The 23,041-nt window shown below is 51.0% G+C and overlaps 2 protein-coding genes across 3 annotated transcripts in view; one reads left to right on the top strand and one right to left on the bottom strand.

Annotated features, from left to right (window-relative positions):
* Positions 1-2,109: 2,109 nt before the first annotated feature.
* Positions 2,110-3,378, bottom strand: LOC117014592 (skin secretory protein xP2-like). The gene is made up of 3 exons (XM_033092653.1): positions 3,243-3,378; positions 2,821-3,024; positions 2,110-2,726 (listed from the first exon to the last, which is right to left on the bottom strand). Exons 1-3 carry the CDS (start codon positions 3,376-3,378, stop codon positions 2,110-2,112), a joined length of 957 nt encoding a protein of 318 aa, XP_032948544.1.
* The window catches only part of LMX1A (LIM homeobox transcription factor 1 alpha), a 125,215-nt gene continuing 104,993 nt past the window's right edge, over positions 2,820-23,041 (top strand). For both annotated transcript variants that reach the window (XM_033091987.1, XM_033091985.1), the window contains exons 1-3: positions 2,820-2,892; positions 3,355-3,452; positions 5,562-5,748. In XM_033091987.1, coding sequence (XP_032947878.1) covers positions 3,377-3,452; positions 5,562-5,748 — 263 coding nt within the window. In that variant the 5' untranslated portion in view covers positions 2,820-2,892; positions 3,355-3,376. The remainder of the gene's footprint in view (positions 2,893-3,354; positions 3,453-5,561; positions 5,749-23,041) is intronic.

The raw sequence follows: 23,041 nt of genomic DNA, 5'->3' as shown, positions 1-23,041 counted from the left end.
GGAAAACCATGAGGCAAGAGCAAGAGGAATTTTTGCAGATGGAAAGATCCCTGCCTACCGATCCATGTCACAGAGTTGGCTACACCTGAAGTGAAATAATACGGGGGCAGCAGAGGCACCCAGCATCCCCAGTTCCCTGGTAGAGGGCAGATAAATCATAAAAAACTCTGAATACACAGGTGTCTCTTCATTGGCCGGAGCACATCACGTAGACATATCAGCCAGTCCACACCCAGACCCGTTGTGCAAAGCACACCATAAGGACCCCTTGGTCCTACAGCCCAACCCCCTGTCCACAGCCAGTCCGATTTCACAAACTGTAGACGGTGAGGACCTTACAGACTATATACTTCATACACTGCAGACCCTTCATTTCAGACAGGAGGTATTGTTGCCCAGGGGAGCTGATGGCCCAGCTGACTCAGTGGCAGAGCTGGGAATGGAACTGAGGTTCTTTGATTCCAACCCACTGTGTTTTCATCTTTACTGCAGCGAACATGTCACTCACCCATCAGTTAAGCAAACGGTATTTGCTCATCACATATGTGTGCCTGGCTTTGCACAAGGGCCCTGGGGCTTACAATGGAACTACCACTCATAGTCCCGTTCCTGAAGGTGCCCAGGGGCCAGCTGGGCAAAGACATTCCCTGCAAACACTTGTGTGGCCACTACTCAGACGTAAGGGCTATTTGAAAGATGTGGCTCCCAGATGAGAACCTACCCACTTTCAGGATACTCGCTAAAAGGAATGTTCTACCACGAGTTAAACAGCTTTTCATCAACTCAAGGCCTTTTGCGAAACAAACCCAAACTCTGCTAAGCATTTACGATGTTTCCTAACGCTGTGCTGCGTTTTTGTTCTCTTTGCCTAACTTCTGTTTTAGGTAGTATCCTAAGAGTACTTGTAATTCATTCTTTTCTTCACACCCTGCTCTTCCTGGGGTGGCAGAAAGCACAAAGGACAGGTGTCGGGGGACATGCCACTAGCCATTTGGGCAACATCAGAGCGATTCCCCGCCTCCCTAAGCCCTCCCAAGATTCATCTGAAACGAGGGCTAAAACTGTTGGTTCTGCCTCCCTCACAGGTTTGTTATAAAGATCAAGCAAAATCGCGTCTGGGAAAGGACCCTGAAAAGTATAAAGCAGCTCCCAAATGTCGAGTATTAAACTCTTTGCCCTCTCCCCTTGTTTTTCTGAAGTCATCTGTAGTGCTTGGCTTGTGCCTGCCAGCTCAGCGCACTTACAGTGGCGAGTGTGGGCGCCATGCTCCAGCTCATTGGATCAAGTGCTGCCAGCACCTTTTTCTTCTCTCTCTTTTATTTTTTTTTTAAGTAAGGATCTGGTCTTGCCCTTGGAGAAGGTAATAGAACACACTTGCTCTGTGCGTTCTCACCTGCTCAGGTTTACTTTGCCTGGTGACTAATTCAGTCCCCTTCAGTCCAGGAACTCAGAGGCCCTGAGAATCCACGTGAGTCGGTCCTTGCTGAGGTATTCAGGTGCACTCTCAGCTCTGCTTTCCTCACCTGTCGGAGTGGGATGATAACTGTCTGCAGCCCATGGGGTTGTTGGAAAGATTAAATGCGTTAACTATGGAACCCAGCGGGGCACAACATGAATGTCTGATAAATGTTCGGCAGCCTTGTGATTTATTGGTGTCCCCGGGGGCCAGGCGCGGTGCTGGCCTCCTGGATAGCCGACGATTAAGACCCCGTGCCCGCGCCTGGAGGGGCTACAGGTCTACCACTGCAAGCTGAGGGTGGGGTGCAGGAGCTGACATTTCCCCCGATACTTGGCTCCCTAAGAATGTGCCCTTAGCTGACTTCCTGCTCCGTGTCACCGCTGGTTCCTCTGTCTGGGGTCAGATCCCACCTAGTCTCTACCAGGAGCCTGATTCAAGCTTCGGCGGGGGGTCCTATGGCATCTGCCCACCCCATCGGTGAGCGGGTTTCCATCTGAAAAGGTTCCGAGCCCAACTTGGGAACTCGAGGGAGCCTGCGGGTGACGAAGACGGGGTGTGAGGAGTTCGGAGCTGCAGGGGCCACAACCACACGCGGCAGGTAGCTTCTGGGGGCGCCCCGCGCGCGGCCCGGGTGAGGGCTGCGAGCTTTCTCACTTGCAGCAGTCGGAGGGTGGCCGGGGCACCGGCGGCGCTGAGAGCTCCGCGAAGGCCCGCGCGCCGGGAGCTGGCGGCTCCACGTGGAGGGAGGAAACTTGGCGCGCCCGGGAAGTCGCCGCGGCGGAGGGGCGCGCCCGGCGGTGGCCGCGCAGCCGGCTCGGAACGGGAGCGCGGCGGCCCCTCGGCGGGACGCGCTCCAGCCCCCTCCCCGCGCTCCCCACCCCTCCCTCCGCCGCGCACGCAGCCGCGGCTCGGGCGGAGCAGCCGGATCCGCCCCGGCTGACAGGGCCCGACTCGCACCCAGGACCCTGGGCTGCCGTCTTCCCTCCGCGTCTCGGAGAAGCAGCGGCCATTCCTTCCCCCCCGAGGAGCGAGCCGGCGGGCAGGACGTCCCGAGAAGGCCGGCGCCGGCGGCCACGTCCCAGCCCGGCCCGCGCGCCGAGGAGCGGGCTCCCTCCCGTGCGCGCCGGGGCCGGGCGGCCGCTTCCTGCAGCCTCGAGGGCCTCCGCCTCCCGGGCCGCAGCTTCGTCCGGCTCCAGCCGCGGAGCGAGCTCGCCTGTCAGGTAAGGGAGGCTGCCCCTGCGGGGCTCCGGCTCGGGCGGGCGCGTTTCTGAAAGTTGATTTGAAATGCAGCCAAGAGTGCAGAGGGCCGGCGCGGCTCCGCCCCGAGACGACTCCTCCGCTCCTGCAGACGTTCCCGGCACCGGCCGGCGGAGGGAGGACGCCCCGCGCGCCCAGAGTCCCGGCCGCTTGCTCTGCCCCCCTGACCCGGGCAGGTGAGGGGCGCACGGGGCTGTCCGGGCGCAGGCTGTGGAGCTCGTGGCCCCGCGTGCTCGGGCCCGGCCGCGAAGCGGGCACCACGCTTTTCACCCATCCCACCCCGGGAGCGGGGTACCGCGGAGACGTCCCTAGGGCCCACAGCAGTAGAGGCTGGGCGGAGTCGGGCCGGGATGGGAACCCCGGGCTGGGACAGGGTGGGGACGTGGGGGGCAGGGAAGGAGAAACGCAGGTGGGGGGCGGAGGCCTAAGTACATAACGCGTTGACTTCGAGTGAAGTCAGATCAGTCGGAGCAGCTCGCTGACCAGCCTCTGCTCCCACCCCACGCTCCTCTTGGCTGGCCTGTACCCTCCGGCTCATTTGGGTCACTCTGGACACTCCCTCCGGCCTGTCCCAGGAGCGCGGCGGCCGCGTCCCCCAGGGCACGGACGCCAGAAGCATCGCTTCCTCTCCTCTGTAGGTCCTCGCGGCCCGGCCGGAACATGCTGGACGGCCTGAAGATGGAGGAGAACTTCCAAAGCGCCATCGAGACCTCGGCCTCCTTCTCTTCCTTGCTGGGTGAGTGCTCAGGCCACGCGACCCGACTTCAACCCGCTCTCCGCCAGACCAGCTCTGGAGCCCAGTTCGCTAGGACCCGGTGGGCAACAGGGGAGCTGACGCCCCTTTTCCTGCACTCAGCTGAGTCCACTCCCCGTCTGTCCCGCAGTCCCTAGGGTCCTTCCTGCCTCAGACCGATCAGCTGCCCCCGGCCTCCCGCGCAGGGCACCGAATTCCCCAAAGTCGCGCGGGCCGGGCGAGCTTGCTCGCAGGCGTCTGAGTGGCAAGTGATTAAAAACACCCGGGGCTGGTTTTTAATCAGGAAGCTGATCGACATCTCATAAATACCGTCCTCTTCTCGGCGGTCTGGGGGCGAGCGGCCGAGGCCGAGGCTCGGAGCGCCCACCGACTTCAGCCCCGGTCTCGGCTTTGGTCCGGCCGCGGGACTTTTCCCTGCAGGTGGGCAGCGCCGCGCGGGGATTAGCTCGCGCGCTGTGGGCCCCGGCCTCGGCTTTAATTAACTGGAACCGGAGCTCCGGCCCGCGGTCCCCCTGTTCCCCACCCCCTTCCCAGCGACCGTGGAGGAGCGGCGCGCCCACGGCCTGGATAGAGTGTCCGCACGCGGGGCTCCGGATCTGAGGCCGGACCGCACCCCGCTCCGCTCCACCCCACCCTGGTGCCTTTCAAGTTTGAGGAGCGGGTGTTCGGATTATTTTAGCAGAGGCATTTTCGTTTTGTCCTTTAAACCACTTGCCTCTCTCCGACACTGGGAACCGCTAGAGCGAAGTGAAGGCAGAGAGGAAACAGTTCGGCTGGAGAAACCTTATCGAGAGGCCTCCGCAACTCCCCAGATAAAACAAAATCGCGCTTACTGCGTTCCCCTCTTCCAGCCGCCCTTTCGCAAACTTCCCGACTCCCGGCGACCTCGGAGGAGCTCGGGGTCCGGGATGGCAGCGCCCAGGAGCGGGGCGCGCGCCTCCGCTTGGAGGAGCGGCGTGGTTGCCCCGCGCTGCTCCGGGCACATCTAGACCACGAGACCGGGCAGAAAGAGTACAGAATGTTCACCTTGAGAGCCATTCATCCAGGCCCTCCCTGCCGCTGCTCCAAGGCGACTGGCCCCGCACACTAGCCGGTGGTCAGGTCCCCCGAGGGGAAAGCGACAGGGCTGTAGAAGGGAAATGGGGAAGGGTCAGGCCCTTTGGGACACCACGCGCAAGGGTATTGTTACCGGGGGACAAGGCCTTCTTTAAATAGCTGTGAAATGTGCCAACAAAGGCGGTCAAGCGTCCTTCCATCCCCCCCAAAAGCACCCCCCCCCAAACTAAAGGAACAAAACAGGAGCCCAAGGGGCAGGGCAGAGAGGAGCACCCTGCTGGCGCTGAGTGGGTTTGGGGTCTGCGTAGCTTTCCCTCGCCGTGGAGCCGGCAGGCTTCCCTGAGTCCCGGCCCGACCCTCGGCAGTATCTCGGCGCCCGTTTCTTGACTGTTTTTTCCCTCCCCCGTCACTTTTATTTTGATGCTTCTTAATTATGAAAAACCCGTCTGCAATGTGCAAACTAGCCAAGCTGCAGCAGTTTGGGGTTCATTGGTTTGAACGGTACTGAGTTTGCCTGGGGTGAGACGGTATTTATCTGTACGCATGGGACTTTTTAGGAAAAAAAGAAAAGTTTTCCCTCAAAAAAGAAAGAAACAAAAAACAAAACAATTGCATTTTAGCAAAAGACAAAACCAAATTCTTTTTACACACTCAGTTTTTAGAATAGCCAGTAGAGACAAGCCCAGTGAGTGATTTCTTGATTACGTGAGAAAACTGCAGCACAGATTTATTTGTAGTCTGATTTTACTGGATGTGCGCACGTTTGCGCTCAAAGCCCAGTCGGGCTGATAATTAAAGGCCACTTACGGATTTCCTCTCCATTCCCTGGTAGAATTTAAACCTTCCCTGTTAATCAGCAGCGCCACTTGGTTTGATTTTTCTCTCCAAATCTAATCTGGGTTGGTGAGCAAGGGGCTTCCCCCGGTGGGGGCGCGGGGACATCCACGGCCGTGAGTGATCTCGAGCGGGTCCGGCCGGGTGGCGGGGGATACCTGAGCGGCGCGGCTCACCAGCGAATGTCTGTTGCTGCTGTAGGCAGAGCCGTGAGCCCTAAGTCTGTCTGCGAGGGCTGTCAACGGGTCATCTCGGACAGGTTTCTGCTGCGGCTCAACGACAGCTTTTGGCACGAGCACTGCGTGCAGTGCGCCTCCTGCAAAGAGCCCCTGGAGACCACGTGCTTCTACCGGGACAAGAAGCTCTACTGCAAGTATGACTACGAGAAGTAAGTGTCCGCGACGGCCCCGCGCCCCGCTCGCAGGCGTCCAAGGCGCCCGGAGGTTTTGTCCTCCCTCACCAGCGTCCGCTTCTGGAAGGCTCCGGAGGCATCCGCCTGGCGCCCTTTCCGCATATCCTGTACACCCCAGACCCCCGGGGCAGAGAACTGTGTGGTGACCACGGTCTGCCCCGCAGACGCACGAGGGCTCCCCTCTGTGGTCGACTCCCCTAGTTTTCGATCCCTGAGGCCTCTACCCCCGACTTGGCCATTCCAGGAGGACGCTCCTCTGTGGGCCCCATCAAGCTTGACCCATTCCCCCCCCTCTGGGGGTGCCCTGCGGGCTGCCTGTGGCCCGTCTCTTCGCTGGTTCCCACTCGCCTACCCACCTGTCTGTGCCCCCCACGCGCTGTTGCCCAGCGGTGAGGCCGAGTGGATCCCACGGCTTTGGTCCCTGCGTGCCCGTTTTCCCCCGCTTGGCTTTGTCCCCTGGGGTCCCGACAGATCAGGCTCAGAAATGGCGCTGCTGCCCCTCTGAGCTCGGGCGGACACCCCCGTTTGCCTTTTCTCTCGCCGCGTTCTCCTCCGTTCTTCCCTCCCTCCCGGTTTCTCCAAACCCTCAGGCGCAGGGCTGATGTGCCGGCGGTTGGGGCCTGCCCCGCAGCGTTGAGCCTCCTCCCTACTTCCTCCTCCCTGTGTTGTTCTGCCGCGTCGCAGGGGCAGCTCCCCCGTCCGCGTGAACGTGGACGTGGGTGTGTTTCGAGGAGAATTAGGCGGCAGGTATTCCAGAAAGTGGATTACTCGAGTCTAGATTTCTGTAATGCCTAAAGCCTGGGTGAGGCCGGGGCGTGGGTTAGAAGGATTTCCTGGTTCTTGCCAGGCAGGCCCGCAGTTCCTCAGAGGAGCTCAGGGGAGAACCGCTGTCCTTGTCCAAATGGCCAATTAGAGGGGACACTGACTTCGCAGAGACTTGCAGGGTACTGAAGGAAAGAATAGCGGCGGAGACCCAGGCCTCTGCTTTTGTACATCAGGACTGGTCCGTGTGGCTGAGTGGGCGCCGGAGCGCAGGAGAATTCCGCATTTGTCACTGGTGGATGAAAGGGACAGCAGTCTGTGAGGATAATCAAGGGTGTGGCGGTTACTGTGCACGAAAAGCCGTTTTCATCATGTTATGAAAAACACACAATAAAAGGGGGTGTGCAGAAGTCTCCATGTAACAAAAAGCACAGAGAAAGCACAGAAAGATCTTCTTTTACGCCCTGCCTGGGCTGTCAGGTTTACTAAACACTGACAAAGCTTTTAGCTCTAGTAACCACACACAAAATATTCTTAATGCTACTCAGTGCTCTTTCACGATAATATACTTGAATTTACCCCCATGTGGAGAGAGCACTGGGCATTTTCTATATGCTTTGAAAAGATAACTTTACATTTTCCAGCACAAAATAAAAATACATGTTTGATTTTGGATGAGTTGTACGATACAGGAAAAATATAAAGAAGTGAAAACGCATGATCATTTCCCAAAGGGGTAATTATGGCTAACATTTTTTTTTTAAAGAGGCCTGTATCTGTTCTTGATTGTCTATTTATTGCTATAGTGTCTGAATGAAAGTTGCAGTGTTTAGCTCATTCAGTAGATTTTTGCCCACGCAACTTCAAGTCTCACCTTTGGATAAAGTTTCTGGTTGATTACTTGCTTTTTTTCCCCCCTCTTGCTTTTCCGCTGAAGGTTTTGGGATTGTGTAGACCCAGTCTTTACCTTTCTGCTTATAGATAACTGAAATGTCCACATCCTCCCGGCTTGACACTAGCGAACTCCAAAGTAGTGGAGCTTAGGAAAGGATTTGGGTTCTGAATTTCTATTCTGTTTGTTAAAAAAAAAAAAAAAAAAATCACGAATCAAAGAAGGCTTAAGGGTCAACACAGCTGTCTGGCCGGTCAAATCTTCTTTAAGGAAATCAGGCTGTGTCAAGAGGAGAAGAAACAGTTGTCGTAAGGTCCTTAACACAAGGTCCCTTCCATGTCAGCCCCTCCAGCTTTGGCGGTTTGGGCTGCTTAGAGTCACTTCTCCCCTCTTTCTGCAAAGCTCTTTCTGCAGAGGGAAAATTGCAGGGATCAATTTGCCAGCTGTTGGCCAGAACCAGGACGATTTTACAGAGGAGTGTGAGCAGCATTTCTCAGAGAGGTGGGGATGGGACAGTGAGGGTTTTTCATTTTAATTTCAACATATATTTTGGAAACACATGTCCACCAGGAGTTGCTTGGACGCTTAGCTCGTGGCACACTATCGTCTCTCGTCCGTGCCCAGCCTGTCAGTTGTTGTTTTTTTCAGATTAATTTTATTCTTTTCTTCCCCTCTTCTCTATCCCCCCGTCCCAATCTCATTCTTTTTACAATAAAACGGGGTTTTAATTTATTCGATCATAATGGTATTAGTTGGCATGGTATTGCTGTAGGAAAAAAAGGAGAGGTTTGTTTGTTTCTTTGTGTTAAGATTACGCTCAAGACAAACTCCCTTATCAGCAAGCTTTCTCAAGCTTTTCTCAAGCTAAGTGCAGGTCACAGGCTGGGTGACCAGAGGCTAGCGAGGAAAAGTCTCCGCCTGCCTTCAGGGGACGTACAGTCCAGACTTTTTGCATCAACATTCTCCTGCTTTTCAAGTATTTCTTGAAAGCCTCTTCTACTGAGAGTGTAGGACGAGGTCCTGGATAAAAGCTATCCAGAATGACCAGGTTTTCTCCTCTAGAGGGACCAGTCCAGTTCTAGACAATAGTCGTGAAACAGTCACGCAGAGCTCTTGCACTCTTTAACAAGCACATTTGTAAAAATTATTTGGCTTTTTTTTTTGTGTGTGTGTTGGATTGTTTTTTTTGTTTGTCTGTTTTTTTTGTTGTTGTTTGTTTGTTTTTTAATTTGAGGCCCTGCCAAGGCAGATGGAGGGGAAAATGCCAGGGAAGTTCAAGAGGTAGGGCAATGACGATGGTGGATTGTGGAACACTTAATCAAAAAAATGAACATTCAGGAAGTGCCCTTGTGTCCCCAAATGCATGAAATTCAAATGCTCTTTCTGCACATGAAAATGAAAAAACCACATTGCTTATGGGCAGTCTTCAGTGAAGGTCATAAACGTCATATCAACAAGGAGAGTTTATCATATTCATTTTAGTCATTTGTGCGTGCGTTGCTGGTTTGGGGGTAGGTTTGCATTTGAATTATTAGCTGCCTATTCATGGCGTCAGGCAGCCAGTTAAAAAGTGAAAATTCTACTCTATCAACTGGGTGTTACACCTTCTCGATGTCAAGCACCAAATTTGTCTAATTAAAAAAAATGGAATTGACAGTGGCATCTTAGGCCCACGGCCATTCATTTGAAGACCTCAGGATGTTTTCTTAAATATTTGCCTCATACACTATAACACCCTTAGGAAAAATTTATCTTCTGATCATCCAAAACAAATAAGCGTTTAAGGCTGGAGTGGAGAAAACTGATTTGTGAATGTCCAGACGTTAAGAACTGGAGGCGACCTTTATTGTTCGTGACACGTCATCCAAGAAATATGACTAGTGAGGTGGGATGACACATTCAGAGAACCGATGAGGGCACACACTAGGGTGCTGGGGGTGGGGGTGTGCGTGTTTCGAAACTGGACACAGCTGTCCAGCACGTTCCCGAAAGTTAGCAGACACCCCAAATATTTTCCAGCCTCGGGGATTTCGGGTTATATAGCTGTTGTTCCTCATTAAGTTCTCTGTGATCTGGTTAGTTTGGCGTTTTCCCTAAATTTGCTCCAAACAAGTGTCGGAATTGGACTTGAGTTCAAGACAGAAGAGGCTGCTGAGTAAGAGGAATGTGGTTATACAAAAGATAATTAAGTCTTCTGGAACGGATCCCACGGTTAACTCGAGTTGATATTGTGTCTTTCATGTGCCTGGCGGCTCAGTGCGTCAGGCAGGGCCCTCTCCCTTCACACGCGAGGTTTCTCATTATCCCCGAGATTGCTCTGGACATCCTAGGAGCGGTGTGGGGTGGCGGTCCTGTCATCAGGGCTGTTTTCCCAACATTATAACTCCCCACATGTCAGCAAATCGCAAGCCTTGGGAAAGCTCTCCTCTCCTCCGAGGGCCTGTCCATGTCTTCTCCTCTCTCTTTCGGAGCAGACCGATTCTGTGAAGAGAGGGCCTGAAGGGGGCCAAAGGGTATATCACTGTCGGCGCTTTCTCCATCGTGTCTTTTTTTGGACCTGCTGATTGGCAGCCTCTGGGAGAGCGTGGCGGAGGTAATGAGTCTATTAGGGCCGTAATGAACCAAGTTTGCATTTTATCAAGGTAGGTCCGGTGTGTGGGCGTCGGGAGGGGAGTTCGTTTGGTTTTATGATTGTGCCATGACTTGGAGATCAAAATTGTGCACGCGATTCCTCATAAAAGGAGCCCACAGATGACATTACAGAGGTAATTGTTCCATTTTTGCTCTACTTTATCTTTTGTTGGCCTCGCTCCTGGCATAATAAAATTTAAGGAATATAAAAATCAGACTCAGCTAGATTATCAGTTGATGTCTGTCTTAAATTGCAGGGGGGCTTCGCTTGGAACACCCGCCGTCCACGGGCTGTGGTGTGTCTGTGCAGCCCGACTTATCTCTTTTTTTATTTAGAAGGTGATTGGAAACAGTCCTTGCTCAGAGGTGTTTCCTTTTATATATATATATTGGTCCCTGGGTAGAACTTTCTTGGCGTCTCAGACTTAAAATTCTGAAATAAAATCAGATACGTAGCAGGAGTAGATCTACTCAGTGTGCTGGGACTCAGGGATGGACGTTGCTTTTCAGAGTAGGCCCGTGGGAGTCTTGATTCTCCCATAAATGGTGCACACTAAGAAAAGTTATTTATCCAGTTTGATTTTACATACTGTAGAGTTTTGGGGCTTTTGTCATCCACCTGGCCAGCGGGCTGCTTCTGCTCTTCAGATTTCAGTGATAGCTTATTGTGCTTCTTGCTTTTTGACTTCAGTTTTCTTATTTATGACTTTTGTATGAACCAAAATACTCTTGGCTGATTTTAGAGGGGTCTCTTCGTTGTTGCGTCTTAATTCGGGGATGTTTTTGGAGGTCATGAACAGGTACTGTATCTCTAATGAGAACAATTCCATTTATTAAATTATCGGCTAATTATTTTTCATGGTCAAAGAAATTTTGGGGGTGTTTAGGAGTGAGAAAGTGGACAAGGATTTAGCATATACTCATTAGAGCTTCTTAGAGTCCATGCAGACACAAAATGTCATTGTTGAGTTCTAGCATATGAGCTGTGGGGACACAGTGCAACATACCCTCCAAGACTCAGAAACAATTTCTGCCTTAACTATGAGAACTTAACTCTATTTTACTGCTTTTCAAATTTTTTTTTTTTTAACATCTTTCCAACATGGATTTTTAAATGCCTTTTACAGTGTCAGAGGGAAACTCTTAGTGAAGCCACTTGCAGGGTGAGTGAAGGAGGGCTGGGGGTGGTGTGGGAGTGTCTCTCACACACCTTCTGAGCAGATGAGAAGGTCCTAGGTGGGAGCACACGGCCAGTTTCCGGGATGCCCGTCTTTCCCGGGAATACGCTGTCTGTTTTTTTTTTTTACCTGAAAGGCTCTTAGCGACACGTGGAACGGTGTTGTCAGCAGCCTTTCAGATTTGGTTTTGTGGATGTTGGTAATTTTAGGAGTAAAGTGTGGAAAAAGTTCTGGAGAAAATATCATCAGAGGATGGAGAAAAGAGGCCCTTTGATCCTTTGCTCCTCTTCTCGGGGACCATGGAGAAACTGGCTGGGCACCTCGTAGGATTTACATGTTCTCCGTCTTCTCTTTGACCGGCACGACGTGGAACATTTCAGTCAATTTTTCACAAGTAGAATTAGTTACGTTATCATTGACCAGTGTGGGCTGCAGCGTTGTGTCTCGTTGTCACGTATGAAAGAAAACCTCGCCAACCGTCTTGCTGAAACGAAGCGAACACCTTCCAAATGTCAAATTGGTATTTTAGTCGAGCACAATCACCTGCCTCTATGTTTTTAACCAAGATGAAATTAATAAAATTGCCATGGCCCTGCGTGGCATTAATTAGCAGGAGGATTAGAGCTGTATTGGCTGAAGAGGAGGTGGAAGCATCGTAATCTTGCTACATGTTTGTTTTCACGCTCCTGGAAATAAATAAAATACGACTTAGGGTAGGGATTAAGTTTCGTTTGGCGTGAGACTGCAGCCGCAATCAGAAGGCAGCAGAAACTGATGTGTTGTTGAGCGGATGAAACTGGGGCCCTCCTCGGTCACCCACCTTGGGGGTGGACCAGGTCCCATCACGAGTAGCCCCGTCTGGGTAGTTCAAAAAGGGCTTTTAAAACCTGCTCTGTGCTGTGCTTTCAGCGGTGAACCAAGGCGAGCAAGTCATCTGTAGGGCTTGTCACCTGGTTGCCACGCCCGGCTGATCTAGAATTTAATGAAACCGCTGCCAGATTCCCCATGATTGCACCATAATGTCGTAAGAACTAAAAATACAAAATGGGCTGAGCTTTTCCAAGTCTGTGGACTGAAGTCACGTGACAGAATTTGGTCTCTTCTAGCCTTTCAAGATTCCAGTTCGGGGGTCCTGTTTTTGGGTGGCAGTGACCACGATGCCCTTTTTTGTCTCTCCAGGTCTCCTTGTCTCTCACCCTATTAGATTGTTTTACCCTCGTTGCCATATAACAGACAAGCCCTGATACATCTGGCCACTAGGGTTGGATGACCCGGTCAGACAGGCCCAGTTAAATTCTGTTCGTGTAAAAACATCTCCTCAGCCCCAGAGTTGCTGGGAACAGACCACGTGCTACATCGAGACATCTCTGCGGGCCCCATCCCATCCTGGCCCCCCAACCCCAGTCCCCTGTGTCCTGGGGAATTCTATGCACTTGGCTCTTGCGAGTGTCACATATTACTTATACACCATCTCATCAACTGCCGCACTTTCGCCCAGCCATCCTTAGGGGCTGTCAGTCCTCTTTTGACTTTCTCACTTGGAGGAAAGGCGTTCATCTTTCAGATGCACTGTTCCCTTCATTCCTGGAGCAGGGCTCCCTCCGCGCACGAGCTGGGGAGGGTGTTATTCGCAGGTTGGCACGACCCCTGGCCATGACTCTTGGGTGCCCACGAGGGGCCTCTGCACAGCTGTGTGAGTATGCGGGGCTCCTCAGCGGATCCTGGCTCGTGTGCTGCACGGCAGGCAGGGGACTTGGGGTGGGTCCGAGAAGTGCCTGGCTCTGTGGCTGTCACCAGCAGGAGTCCTTTGGTGAGAAGCCTGGCTAGCTTTCTGATAGGGAAGACACACATCCCCCATTCTCAACTTTCTGCCGCTTCTCTGAACGCTACTCTTCTCTCGCCCCCAGGTTGGGCTGCTGCCAGGAGCAGGGAGGGGTCCCTGGAGCAGACCCTCTGCTCGGTCCACCCCCCTTCGGTGACACCACAGCCATTCCTGGAGTCACAGTTTTCTTACATCCTCCCTATCAAGCCTCAGGGGCCTTTAAAAGGATTTTTCAAAACAAAACAAAACAAAACAAAACAAAACAAAACAAAACTGCCCCCCCCCCCAACTCCAGATTAGCCTCTTAAGCTCATTAAAGTTCCTTTAAATACCAAAATGTTGGGCTCCTGGGGACTCGCCCCCAAACCATATTTTCATTGTTCACATTGTTGTCATTCACTGTGCAGCAGATTAAGGCCGGCTCCCTCTGGGTCTAGAAACGTCCTGTCTCTCTCTGTAGGAGGGTCTGAATATGTCTTTGTTTGAGTACCGGACAGCCTGGACCTGAGTGGGAGCTGATGCCAGCTTGGCCTGGGGCCCCCAGCTCCAGGGTGAGAAGAGGTGGATGTCTTTGGGGACACATTGGGGCCCAGAAAAGGGAAGGGACAGTTGAGTGGGGGAGGTGTAGCTTGTATAGTTTTCGGTCCCTGGGGAGAACCAGGGAAGGCCAGGGCTCTGCCCTTGCCCTGGAGGGGCGGGTGGCTTTGGGGACCCTTTCATCTGGGACCCAGCAGAAAGACAGGAACCCAGTTTTTGCTCATCATCCAGGCTTTGCTGGCCCGGCACAGTGCAGAGGTGGGTTTTACGGCCACACCTGCCCTTTGCCTGCTGCTCTCCCCTCCATTTCAGCCTCCTTTCCAAGGAGCTTCTTCATACCTCCCATCCTCTCTGTCATTTCAGTCTTCCTGCCTTAAAGCTGGCTCTTGGGGAACGCTTTCTGCTTCTGACAGTGGAACAAATCCTTTTTAACCTAACCATGGAGTTTCCTCCCGTGCTGCTGGCTTCCCTCACCCCTTCCCTCCTGCCCCCCTTACACTGTGACAGGATTTCCCTGTCCACACAGTGACAACCGCCGTCTTCCCAGAGACACGGCACAGCATGTCAGAGACGAAAGCCACTTGGCAATGCCACGAAGGGGACTTTGGGACCCCAAAGGGGAGAAACTTCCAGAGGACCCCACCCGCATGTCTTTGGCTGGAGTGTCACGTGGTTCTGCTCCCATCTTTCCCCTGGGGTTCTGTGCCCCTGGATCCCTGGACTCAAACACAGCACTGACTTTCCAACCCCATTTTTAGGATCTCAGCCTCTACCTTCTCGCTTATCTTATGTGCTAAACCCATCTCATGGCCTTTTTTTGAATATCAAATTGCCCCCGTGTGTAGGCTAGAGCCCACTCTCAGCTAGCTGCCATATTGGAGAGGATATTATGAAATAATTCACGTTGGGATGTACTTGATACTGTGGCTTTCTTCCAAAGATATTTTTTAACGGGAAGGGTGTTCAGTCAAAGGAATGACTATCTTACAGTAGAATTTTAGCCCTGGAATGGACCAGTAAAGAAGATAATTTGGGGCAGAATGCCGATATCACTTTGGAGGGAGCCCCCCTATTTATCTGTAGGCGAGGCTGGCCACGGTTACCCTTTTTTCCTGGGTTTTATTTTCTTTGTGCTCTGTTACTGGTTGGGCTCTCCCATTTCAAACATCTGTGTCCATAGATGGAAGGGGTTCGACAGGTGGATGTGAATGGCTTGGGTGCTGCACCCTTTCTTCTCCATTGCTGGAAAAATAATTCGAAACACATGGCCTACGGTCAAGAGATGTCCACACCACAATTTCCTCATCTATACAAAGAAATGGAATCAAAACAATCTCAGAGGGTTCGTGTGAGAATTACATAAGATAATAAACACGAAAAGCCCTTTGGTCAAGTATGGAGAACTATACAGGGTTGGGTGTTGTTATTGCGGCTGTTTAAAATCTGAGTAAAAGAATGCACGTTCTCAGGAGCCCTGTGCAATAACTCAACGCAGTGCAATGGCTGAGAGCGCGGACTCTGGAGCCACAGCGTCTGGGATCAAATCCTTGCTCAGCGGCTTCCCACCTGTGTTGCCTTGGGCAGCGGTCTTCCTTTGCGCCATTTCCTCTCTCCAAAATGGGGGTGATAAGAGTACCAACCTCACAGGGGCACTTCCAGAGAATATTCTAAAGCATATAGAACAAACCTTGTCAACAGAGAATGCCATAAACGGATGTGTTGAGAAAAATGTGTCTATTTCAAATGTCAAAGAGCCTTTACATGTATCATCTCTCCCGGAACTCATGACCACATATTTAAACAATTATATAAGGAGAGACTCCCCACCCCCTGCATTTTGTAGTTGAGGAAACTGAGGCTCGAGAGGTTCAGGTCTTACCCAGGTCCCACTGTTGGTGAAGGGAGAAGCTGGATGCTGTCGCCAGCCACTGACGCCTGGTCCAATGGCCTTTCCACTAAATCACACCATCTGCTGCTTGAGTTCTGGTGTTCACACCCGAGTGAGGTCACAGTTCTCAGTTTGTCCTGTTGAACCAGCTCTTGGAAAACAAGTCCCCACCTGCTAGATACTTGAGCCTCCAGGCAGCTTTCGGTGGTCAGCTGTTTATGGAGCCTGTGGTTTTAAAGGAAGTGTTTTGGATTTGGTGGCCGCCTGTGTGTTTCTGTGTGTGAACGCTGCTGGGGCACACTCATCACTCCGCTCCTGTTTATCCTGCCCCATCCTTTCCTCTCCGTCTCCGCTGCACTGTCTCCATTGTCCCCGTGGCATAGCTGTCCTTCCCCAGCAGAAGGAGGACCAAAAGGCTGACAAGCATCCATTTTCCTCCTCTCTGGTTCCCAGAGTTTGCTGTTGGCGACTGTGGTTCTCAGAGGCTGTCTGCACATTTGGCAGCAGGACTGTTAAATGTCAGATTTGGAGCCTTCCAGACACAACTCCCACTGGGACCAGCCTGCAGCTGTCCATCCATTCCGTGAATAACCCCTCTCCAGGTTTTCTCCTGAACTGGGTTGCATTTTCCAACAGGCCCAGCCCCAGCTAGAAAAGCCGCCACTGTGGCCAGGACGCTGACTCTCTCGTGTTGATGACTTGCCTGGCTGGATCAGAAAAGGGATAATGTAGTCTTGGTTTTTAAGGAAATTAGGTCTTCTTAGGTACTTCTCTCACCAGTGCCGGCACTTGGTTCTCTTAAAACCTGGTTCCAGTCAATTTCAGAGGGATGAGATGTACGTGTGGATTTAATCCCTGTAAACTGGTGTTTAATGAAACCAGAGATTTCAAGCGATACACGAGCAACTGAAATGCACTTTCCCTAGCTGTGTGTGGATTTCTCAAATTTAGAATTAAATGGAGTCTTTTAGTTTCAGGTGTACAAAGCAATGTACTAGACATTTCACCCCTCATGAAGTGATAACTCCCCTCCCCCAATCTATCGCCCCTCTGACATCGTATATATCTATTACAATTCCACTGACTCTATTCCCTGTGCTGCACTCCATATCCCGTGACTATATGTATATATTAAATTATAGTTGACATTCAGTATTGTTCAGCTTCAGCTTCAGGTGTACAGCGCAGTGGTCAGGCACCTACACGGTCCATGAAGTGGTCTCCCTAATGAGACATGTGCCCATCTGACACCCTCCAAAATCTTTACAACACTAAATGGAATCTTATAGACCGTTGGTTCATTAAATCACTCATTCACTCATGTAACCATTAAACAGACTTATTAAGTTCCTATGTGTGCCAGGCGTGTAAAACTGAATAAAACAAAGCCTTGATATGTTCACGATCTAGCAGAGACTGTTAAGAGGCATAAATGTAACAGATGCTTAACAGAAGAGTAAAATTATTTCAAGAGAGGCGTGGCCAGTGGAGCAGAGAGCCCCCATCTAACTCCCTGGGTTCTGTATTATGACGTGCCGTCCACTAGCTCCACAGTGCGTAACACACATTGAAATCCATATTTATTTGTGGGTTTATGGTCTGTCTCTGCCAGTCGAGCATAAGTCCTGTGAGGGCAGGCACCTTCCTGGTTTTGGAACGTTTCGGGTTTTGACTCCTCTATCTCCAGCATCTCGTGTGGTACCTACCTGACCAACAGTAGGCATTAGCACGCGCATGTCGGGGGAATGGATACATCCCTCAACGGGTGACTTGTTGGGGTTGTTGGCAAGTCCTCATGGCAGAGGTGACATAAACTAAACCAACAACTGAATATGTATTTCAAGTTGTGATAAACACTATGAAGACGATGGGGAACACGTAGGAACACGTAGGAACACCCACCCCAGGGACACAGGGGTTTAGGTTATATTATCATATAACTGTGAGAACCCTGGGCACGTGACAGAGTGAGAAGCCTCTGTCAGGATGGAGCTCTGGGGAGCGCCGGCTTTCAAGGGGCCCTGGGGGAGTCTGGGAGGGAGTGCCAGGCAGGAGACAGCAGCAGGGGGAGCGGGTTTTGGAAGATGGGCAAATGGCGGGGAATTTCAAAAAGTAGGGCCATCTGTTCGCCCTTGCAGTTAGTCGTTGGTAACCTTCTCCAGAGTAGTTTCATCAGAGGCCTGGAGGGGACGGGACAGCATTTTAATGAGTTGTACAGTGAAAAGAAACTGAAGAAGCAGAGAGAGTGATATGTACAACTCTTTTGAGAAGATGGATAATGGAAGAAGGCTGAGAGGAAGAAAAGATAGTACCTGGGGAGCAGAGAGGATGAAGGGAAGATGTTTTAGGACGGGATAGTTTTGAGCCTACTCGGGGGCTAAGGTGAGTTTAGCCAGGTAAAGGAAGACGCTGAAGATCCAGGAGAGAGAGAGGCATCAAAGTGATAGGGGAGAAGCCTCCCACCTGGCTCCTTTCCCAAGGTCACCTTGGTTCATGGGCCTGAAGATGGCAGCAGAATGAGGCTCCCTCGTCTTCAGATACCAGTTGTCTTCGTGGAACTTCCCCACCCCCCACCTGTCAGTTTCTGCTCCTGCCCGTTGCACAGCTCTGTTCAGTGAAAGCACGGTCCGAAATGTATCCCGTGTGGCCAGTTCCACAGGACAGGTGTGCACGGCCCCTCGGGCCAGGAGTTGGCAGTTAGATTGTCTGCAGGCCTGTCAGTGGAGGGCTTTTGCTTGCTGGGAGAGGCAGGAGAAGTCTAAGAGAAGGGACCCCAAGACGGGGACACATCCTGCTTGTTCGCCGGACCACAGTGGCCCGCGATCACTCCGTTTTGCAGTCCTGTCCACGTGGTTGGGTCATGTGTTGAGTTCCCCAGCCTGAAGACAGTGACCTTGTGGGTAACAGTGGGTTTTCCGAGTCCTTGACCTCTAATCCTGCCCTTGGGCCGGGCACACCTGGGCCAGTCATTTAACCTCTGAGATCATCGCATGTACTTCTGCATCTTCCCCTTCAGCCTCCTGGATGCGGGGCAGGGTCCCAAACGGCCTGATGTGTGCAGCGGGGAACGGGGCGTGGGGGGAGCCACGCATGGTTAGGCAGGAATCCTTCCCTAGGTCGAGGGCTGTCATGGCTATGTGGCCTAGGACAGGGTGACAGGGTCACAGGCGGCCAGACCTCTTAGCTTAGAAGGGGACTAAATTGAGATGGGCATTGCCAAAGAAGCCATTTTTCAGCGGCTCTGCCTCTGTGGCTGGTAAATCCAGTGGCAAAATATATGGGTGACGGGCGATTTGCTATCGCAGACGCCCAGTTGGTTCACAGAAGGAAGTTTTCCACCCGTCAGCTGGTTGGAAGGGCTCTTTGCAGACTGAACGCAGAGGCATAGGAGGGAGGATTGGGTACAGAACTGTCGTACAAATGGCAGCACTAACACTGCATTATTTTCCAGTTTCCTCGTTGACAGTTAGACATTGGGGCCCAATGGACTGTACCCTTTTGAACGGCAGCACAGACACAGTGGGCTGTTGCAAAGCCATCAGCAGCCAAATCCAGTTACTAACAGCTCTGGTAAATGCTCTCCATCAGGGCCCTTTTCCCCTGACTCAGTTATTAAAGGATTACAGGACTACCCCAGTGAACTCCCTTAAAAATGTAATGACGTGCAGCCCTGCAGAGGTCCAACTGTTACGATGACGTGATTCTAGTTTTGCCCTGACATTGCAGTTGATCCAAGAGAAAAGACGGTTCGGAGTTCACATGCCCTGTACTATGTCAAGACCCACCATCAGTTGTGTCACGTGCCCTGCGTGACACAGCGGATTCATATTCCTGACTTTCCACCAGATTGAACTAACTCCTGGGGACAAGCTGGAGAGGAGTATGTCCTGCCCGTGGCCCTCCGATTGCCGTGGCCCCCACCCAGACGGTGCTTATTCTTTGTTAGAATCGAACGGCATTTTCAGGGGAGGCTAATGGACAGCTACGTACCCAGGGCTTTGGTTTGCTGCTGTAATTGTGCATAAGGGTGTCAGTTGGTCCTCAGCCGTCACTTGCAGCCTTCTTGAGCATGAAGCATGTGCTCTGAGTTGCTCTTTTTTTGGGGTAGACACCCCGCCACATGCACACACTCCCGTGTAACTGAGCATATGCCTATGTGGGGTCACTGGGCAAGGTGAGAGGTGTCACCCGTGGCCAGAGAACTGAATCCGTGCCTGTGGGTTTCCATGGTGACCCAACCCCTATCCTCAGCCTCACCAGCACCAAGGAAGGGTAAGTAACTGCCACAAGCAAGCTCAAAGCCAAGGGTACCAGCGAGTGTCCTGGTCTGTGCAGCGAGGGGTCAGAGTGTGGCAGCACCGTGGCTGCACTTTCCAGGTTGGTGGCATCTGTCTTGCTCTCCAGGTCTCCACACTCCTCACTGACTGCAGAATTGATGAATTTGTCAGCATTTAGAAGTCCTGTATTTCAAGGCTCATTTCTAATTAGAAAACCCTATTTGGTACAGGATCTCCTGGATTTTCTGTTTGTTTTGTTTTTGTTTTGTTTCTAAAATCCCATTCTTTATTTGGTTGTCCTAAAGTTGGAAGTTAGACTATTGTTATTTTTCACATAGACTTGGTTTCCAATTTTCCCTTCTGGAAGGGGATCCTATCCTGACTCAGTTCCTTTACTTTCCACGCTGAATTTATCATTGAATTAAGGATATTGATATAGTTAGGGTAAGATTTGGAGTATGGCCCTAACTTTCAGTTTTGGCCAGGCAGAAAGGTGAATTTCTATTTATTCCTTTATTTACTCATTCAGCCAGTCTTTATTGAGCACCTACTATGTGGTAGGCATTGTTACAGGAACTTGGTGAATAGCAACAAGAGAACATTGCTTCATGGAGCTTCCCTTCTAGATGAGAAGAAAGACAATGAAGAAACAAAATCTGTCTTCCACGAGGTATCTACAAGTTTAACTTCTCCTCCATCTATTTCCTCAAATATCTATTTGATATCGCACCCCACCGCGACGGACACCGCACTCTCCCATGAGTTCTCCATTGGTTTTCTGTTTCCAGCCACTCATCACCATTTAGCATACTCTGTGACTTAGTTCTTTATTATGCCAATACATGCTTTCCCCATCGGAATGTGAGCCCCAGGACGACAGAGAGAGAGAGCCCGGAACGCAGTGTTGTTGACTGGTCCGTGCCCGGCAGGTCATGGGTGCCGAGGGGTTGTTACAGAAGGCCTGGAGTAGTGGGCTCATCCATCAGCTGCCCAGACCTGCAGTGGACCAAGGGGACCCCAAGGCGTCCCACCTGAGCTGGGGGCCCTTTACTGAGATGGCAGAGATGTGAAGGCAGGGAGGTGTGGTGGCAGCAGGGCAGCAAGACTTTCCTTCAGCTGGACGAGATAATAGATCTGCTTCTTAGCGCCGTTATTTTATTATGCCTTAACAACTTCTGTAGAAGCCGCAAAGGAGGGAGGCGTGTGAAAGAGGCAAGGGAGTGGGGAATCCAGCCGTGTTGATTTGTGGAGACTCTTTGGAACAGAGGTTTAAACCTGGGTCTTGCTTCAGGATATCTGTGAATCCTGTGAGGTATTTTCCCAAGGGTGTGTGTGTGTGTGGGTGTCTGGGAGGTGTGTGCTTAGATTTTATCAGATCCTAGAAGTTGCCTTTGATCCCCCAATGGCTGATAGTTAGTGATTTGGAAGAAAGGGACAGTATTAGGCACACATGACATGGGGATAATAAACTGTCAGGACGGGCAGCAGAAGACAAACATGCCCCTTACCGTGCCCCTCCCCGCAACATGGGCAAGGGTTCAAATCCCAGCTCTGTTACTTGGCCAGTCAACCTCTGAGGAATCCATTTCCTTAATTCTAAAAGGCAGAAATGATCTCTTTACATATGTTATTGGGATTAAAGATTACGTGTGTTTATACAGCATCTAGTAAAGTTCCTCAATAGTCGGCAACTAATTATACTAATAATTGGCTCACTAATGTTTAGTGATGCCAGCCAATTGTAGATTATGTCCATATGGGCCATTTTATTCTCATTCCAGTGGTTTGTTTCTTTCATTACTTTTAAACCTCAGCGTTAGTTTTCGAAGAATTCTCAGCAGATGTACCTACTAGTTGGAAAGGACGGAAACGCAGACAGATTGCCTCGTAAAGTAAAAACGCACACCCGATTCAAGAAAGGAAAATCGAGAGCAAGAAGTAGTTGCTCTGAGGACGGGAGCTTTAAAACACAGATAAACTCTCGTCAACATTGTTGTTTTATATGAACTGACAGAGAAACGAGCTGCAGGCACCCGGTACTGTTTGCTACATTAATCCTAAACTGAAAAATAATTAGCAAATTTGTGAAGTCGGCTGATGTTTGCCCTTCTTTGCCAACAGTTATGATCATGTGTTGGCAGCTGAAGGCTACACTGAGTTTTCCTGACTCGATTACAGCCATCAGGATGAAATAATGCATTTGAATGTCACAGACGTGTCAGCTTCCCAGGTCTCTTATTATATTTAACGGAGGCTCAGGCTGTCAGAGGTACGCAAGACAGGAAGCTATGGATCATCTTTCATAAACAAAGCCACTGAATGGACCCTAATTTATCAGTTTGCTAAGAGTAATTTAGTGACTGGACATACACTCCAACATTCAAATGTCTCTGTGACACGAATTTATTCACACATTGTGGGAGTGTTTTAGCTTTGCTGAGAGAGCTCAGAGTCGTGGAATTTGTGTTTTCTGTTTAAAATCACGTACAGTTTCTCTCGGCCCTTCTAAGTTTTTCTTTAAACTCCAGTGTAACATTACTGGCCATGGATATTGATAGTCTCAAAGAGAGAAGAGCCAGAGAGCCTGGGAAAACAAGACACTGCAGCAAGTACTCATCCCCAGTCTCATTCCAGATGAGGAAACTGAGGCTCACAGCAGCCAAGTGACGGTCCCCCTGTCACATGGTTTCTAAGTGGTATGGATGGGAGTGAGGCTCAGGCTTTCTAATGGCAAGTCCAGTATCCTTTGCACTGAGTCACAGCTGCAAAGCCCCGGAAATGCTGTCTTTCTAGTGACCGGGCTGTGTGCAAAGATCATGCCAGTTTCTTCCACGAAAATTTGAATGCAAGCAGTTCTAGGACAGCTCTGGTCTCCAAGAATAAGTGAAGTGGTTTCCTGCACACAGTTCCATGACCACTCCATCTGATTACCTGACAGAAGGAACTCTGATTGCGAAACAAAATCAACAGCGATGGAGGTGTTAACTGGTGAAGTGTTCCTTCTGCCAGGTCTTCTGGGTTTGGGCACACATTAAGTCTTACCATGAATTGCCATAACTGTATCCCGAGCATAAACAATATCGGTATGTTTTATGTGTATATAGACTAGTGCATATATGCACATACATGCATACGAGTACATGTGGAATTACTGGATTTTAGAGATGGAAGGTACTTCAAAGGTCGTGGATAGTATCATCGTTAAAAACAGGACACAGATGGCCTGATTCCACTCTTCATTTTTAAAGCACATCTCCTGTGGACAGCATAGAGATGAGCGTT

Source organism: Rhinolophus ferrumequinum, chromosome 22 (assembly GCF_004115265.2).
Source record: "Rhinolophus ferrumequinum isolate MPI-CBG mRhiFer1 chromosome 22, mRhiFer1_v1.p, whole genome shotgun sequence".
Taxonomy (NCBI): Eukaryota; Metazoa; Chordata; class Mammalia; order Chiroptera; family Rhinolophidae; genus Rhinolophus; species Rhinolophus ferrumequinum.
Note: the sequence above shows the minus strand (reverse complement) of the source record. Positions and strands in the feature narration are given on the sequence as shown.

Coding starts and splice junctions, on each gene's coding strand:
- LOC117014592 (XM_033092653.1), bottom strand. CDS start 3,378: ATGTTCCGGCCGGGCCGCGAGGACCTACAGAGGAGAGGAAGCGATGCT. Junction 3,025..3,242: donor TGACCCAAATGAGCCGGAGG/GTACAGGCCAGC, acceptor TGTGGGCCCTAG/GGACGTCTCCGCGGTACCCC. Junction 2,727..2,820: donor CGTCCTCCCTCCGCCGGCCG/GTGCCGGGAACG, acceptor ATCAACTTTCAG/AAACGCGCCCGCCCGAGCCG.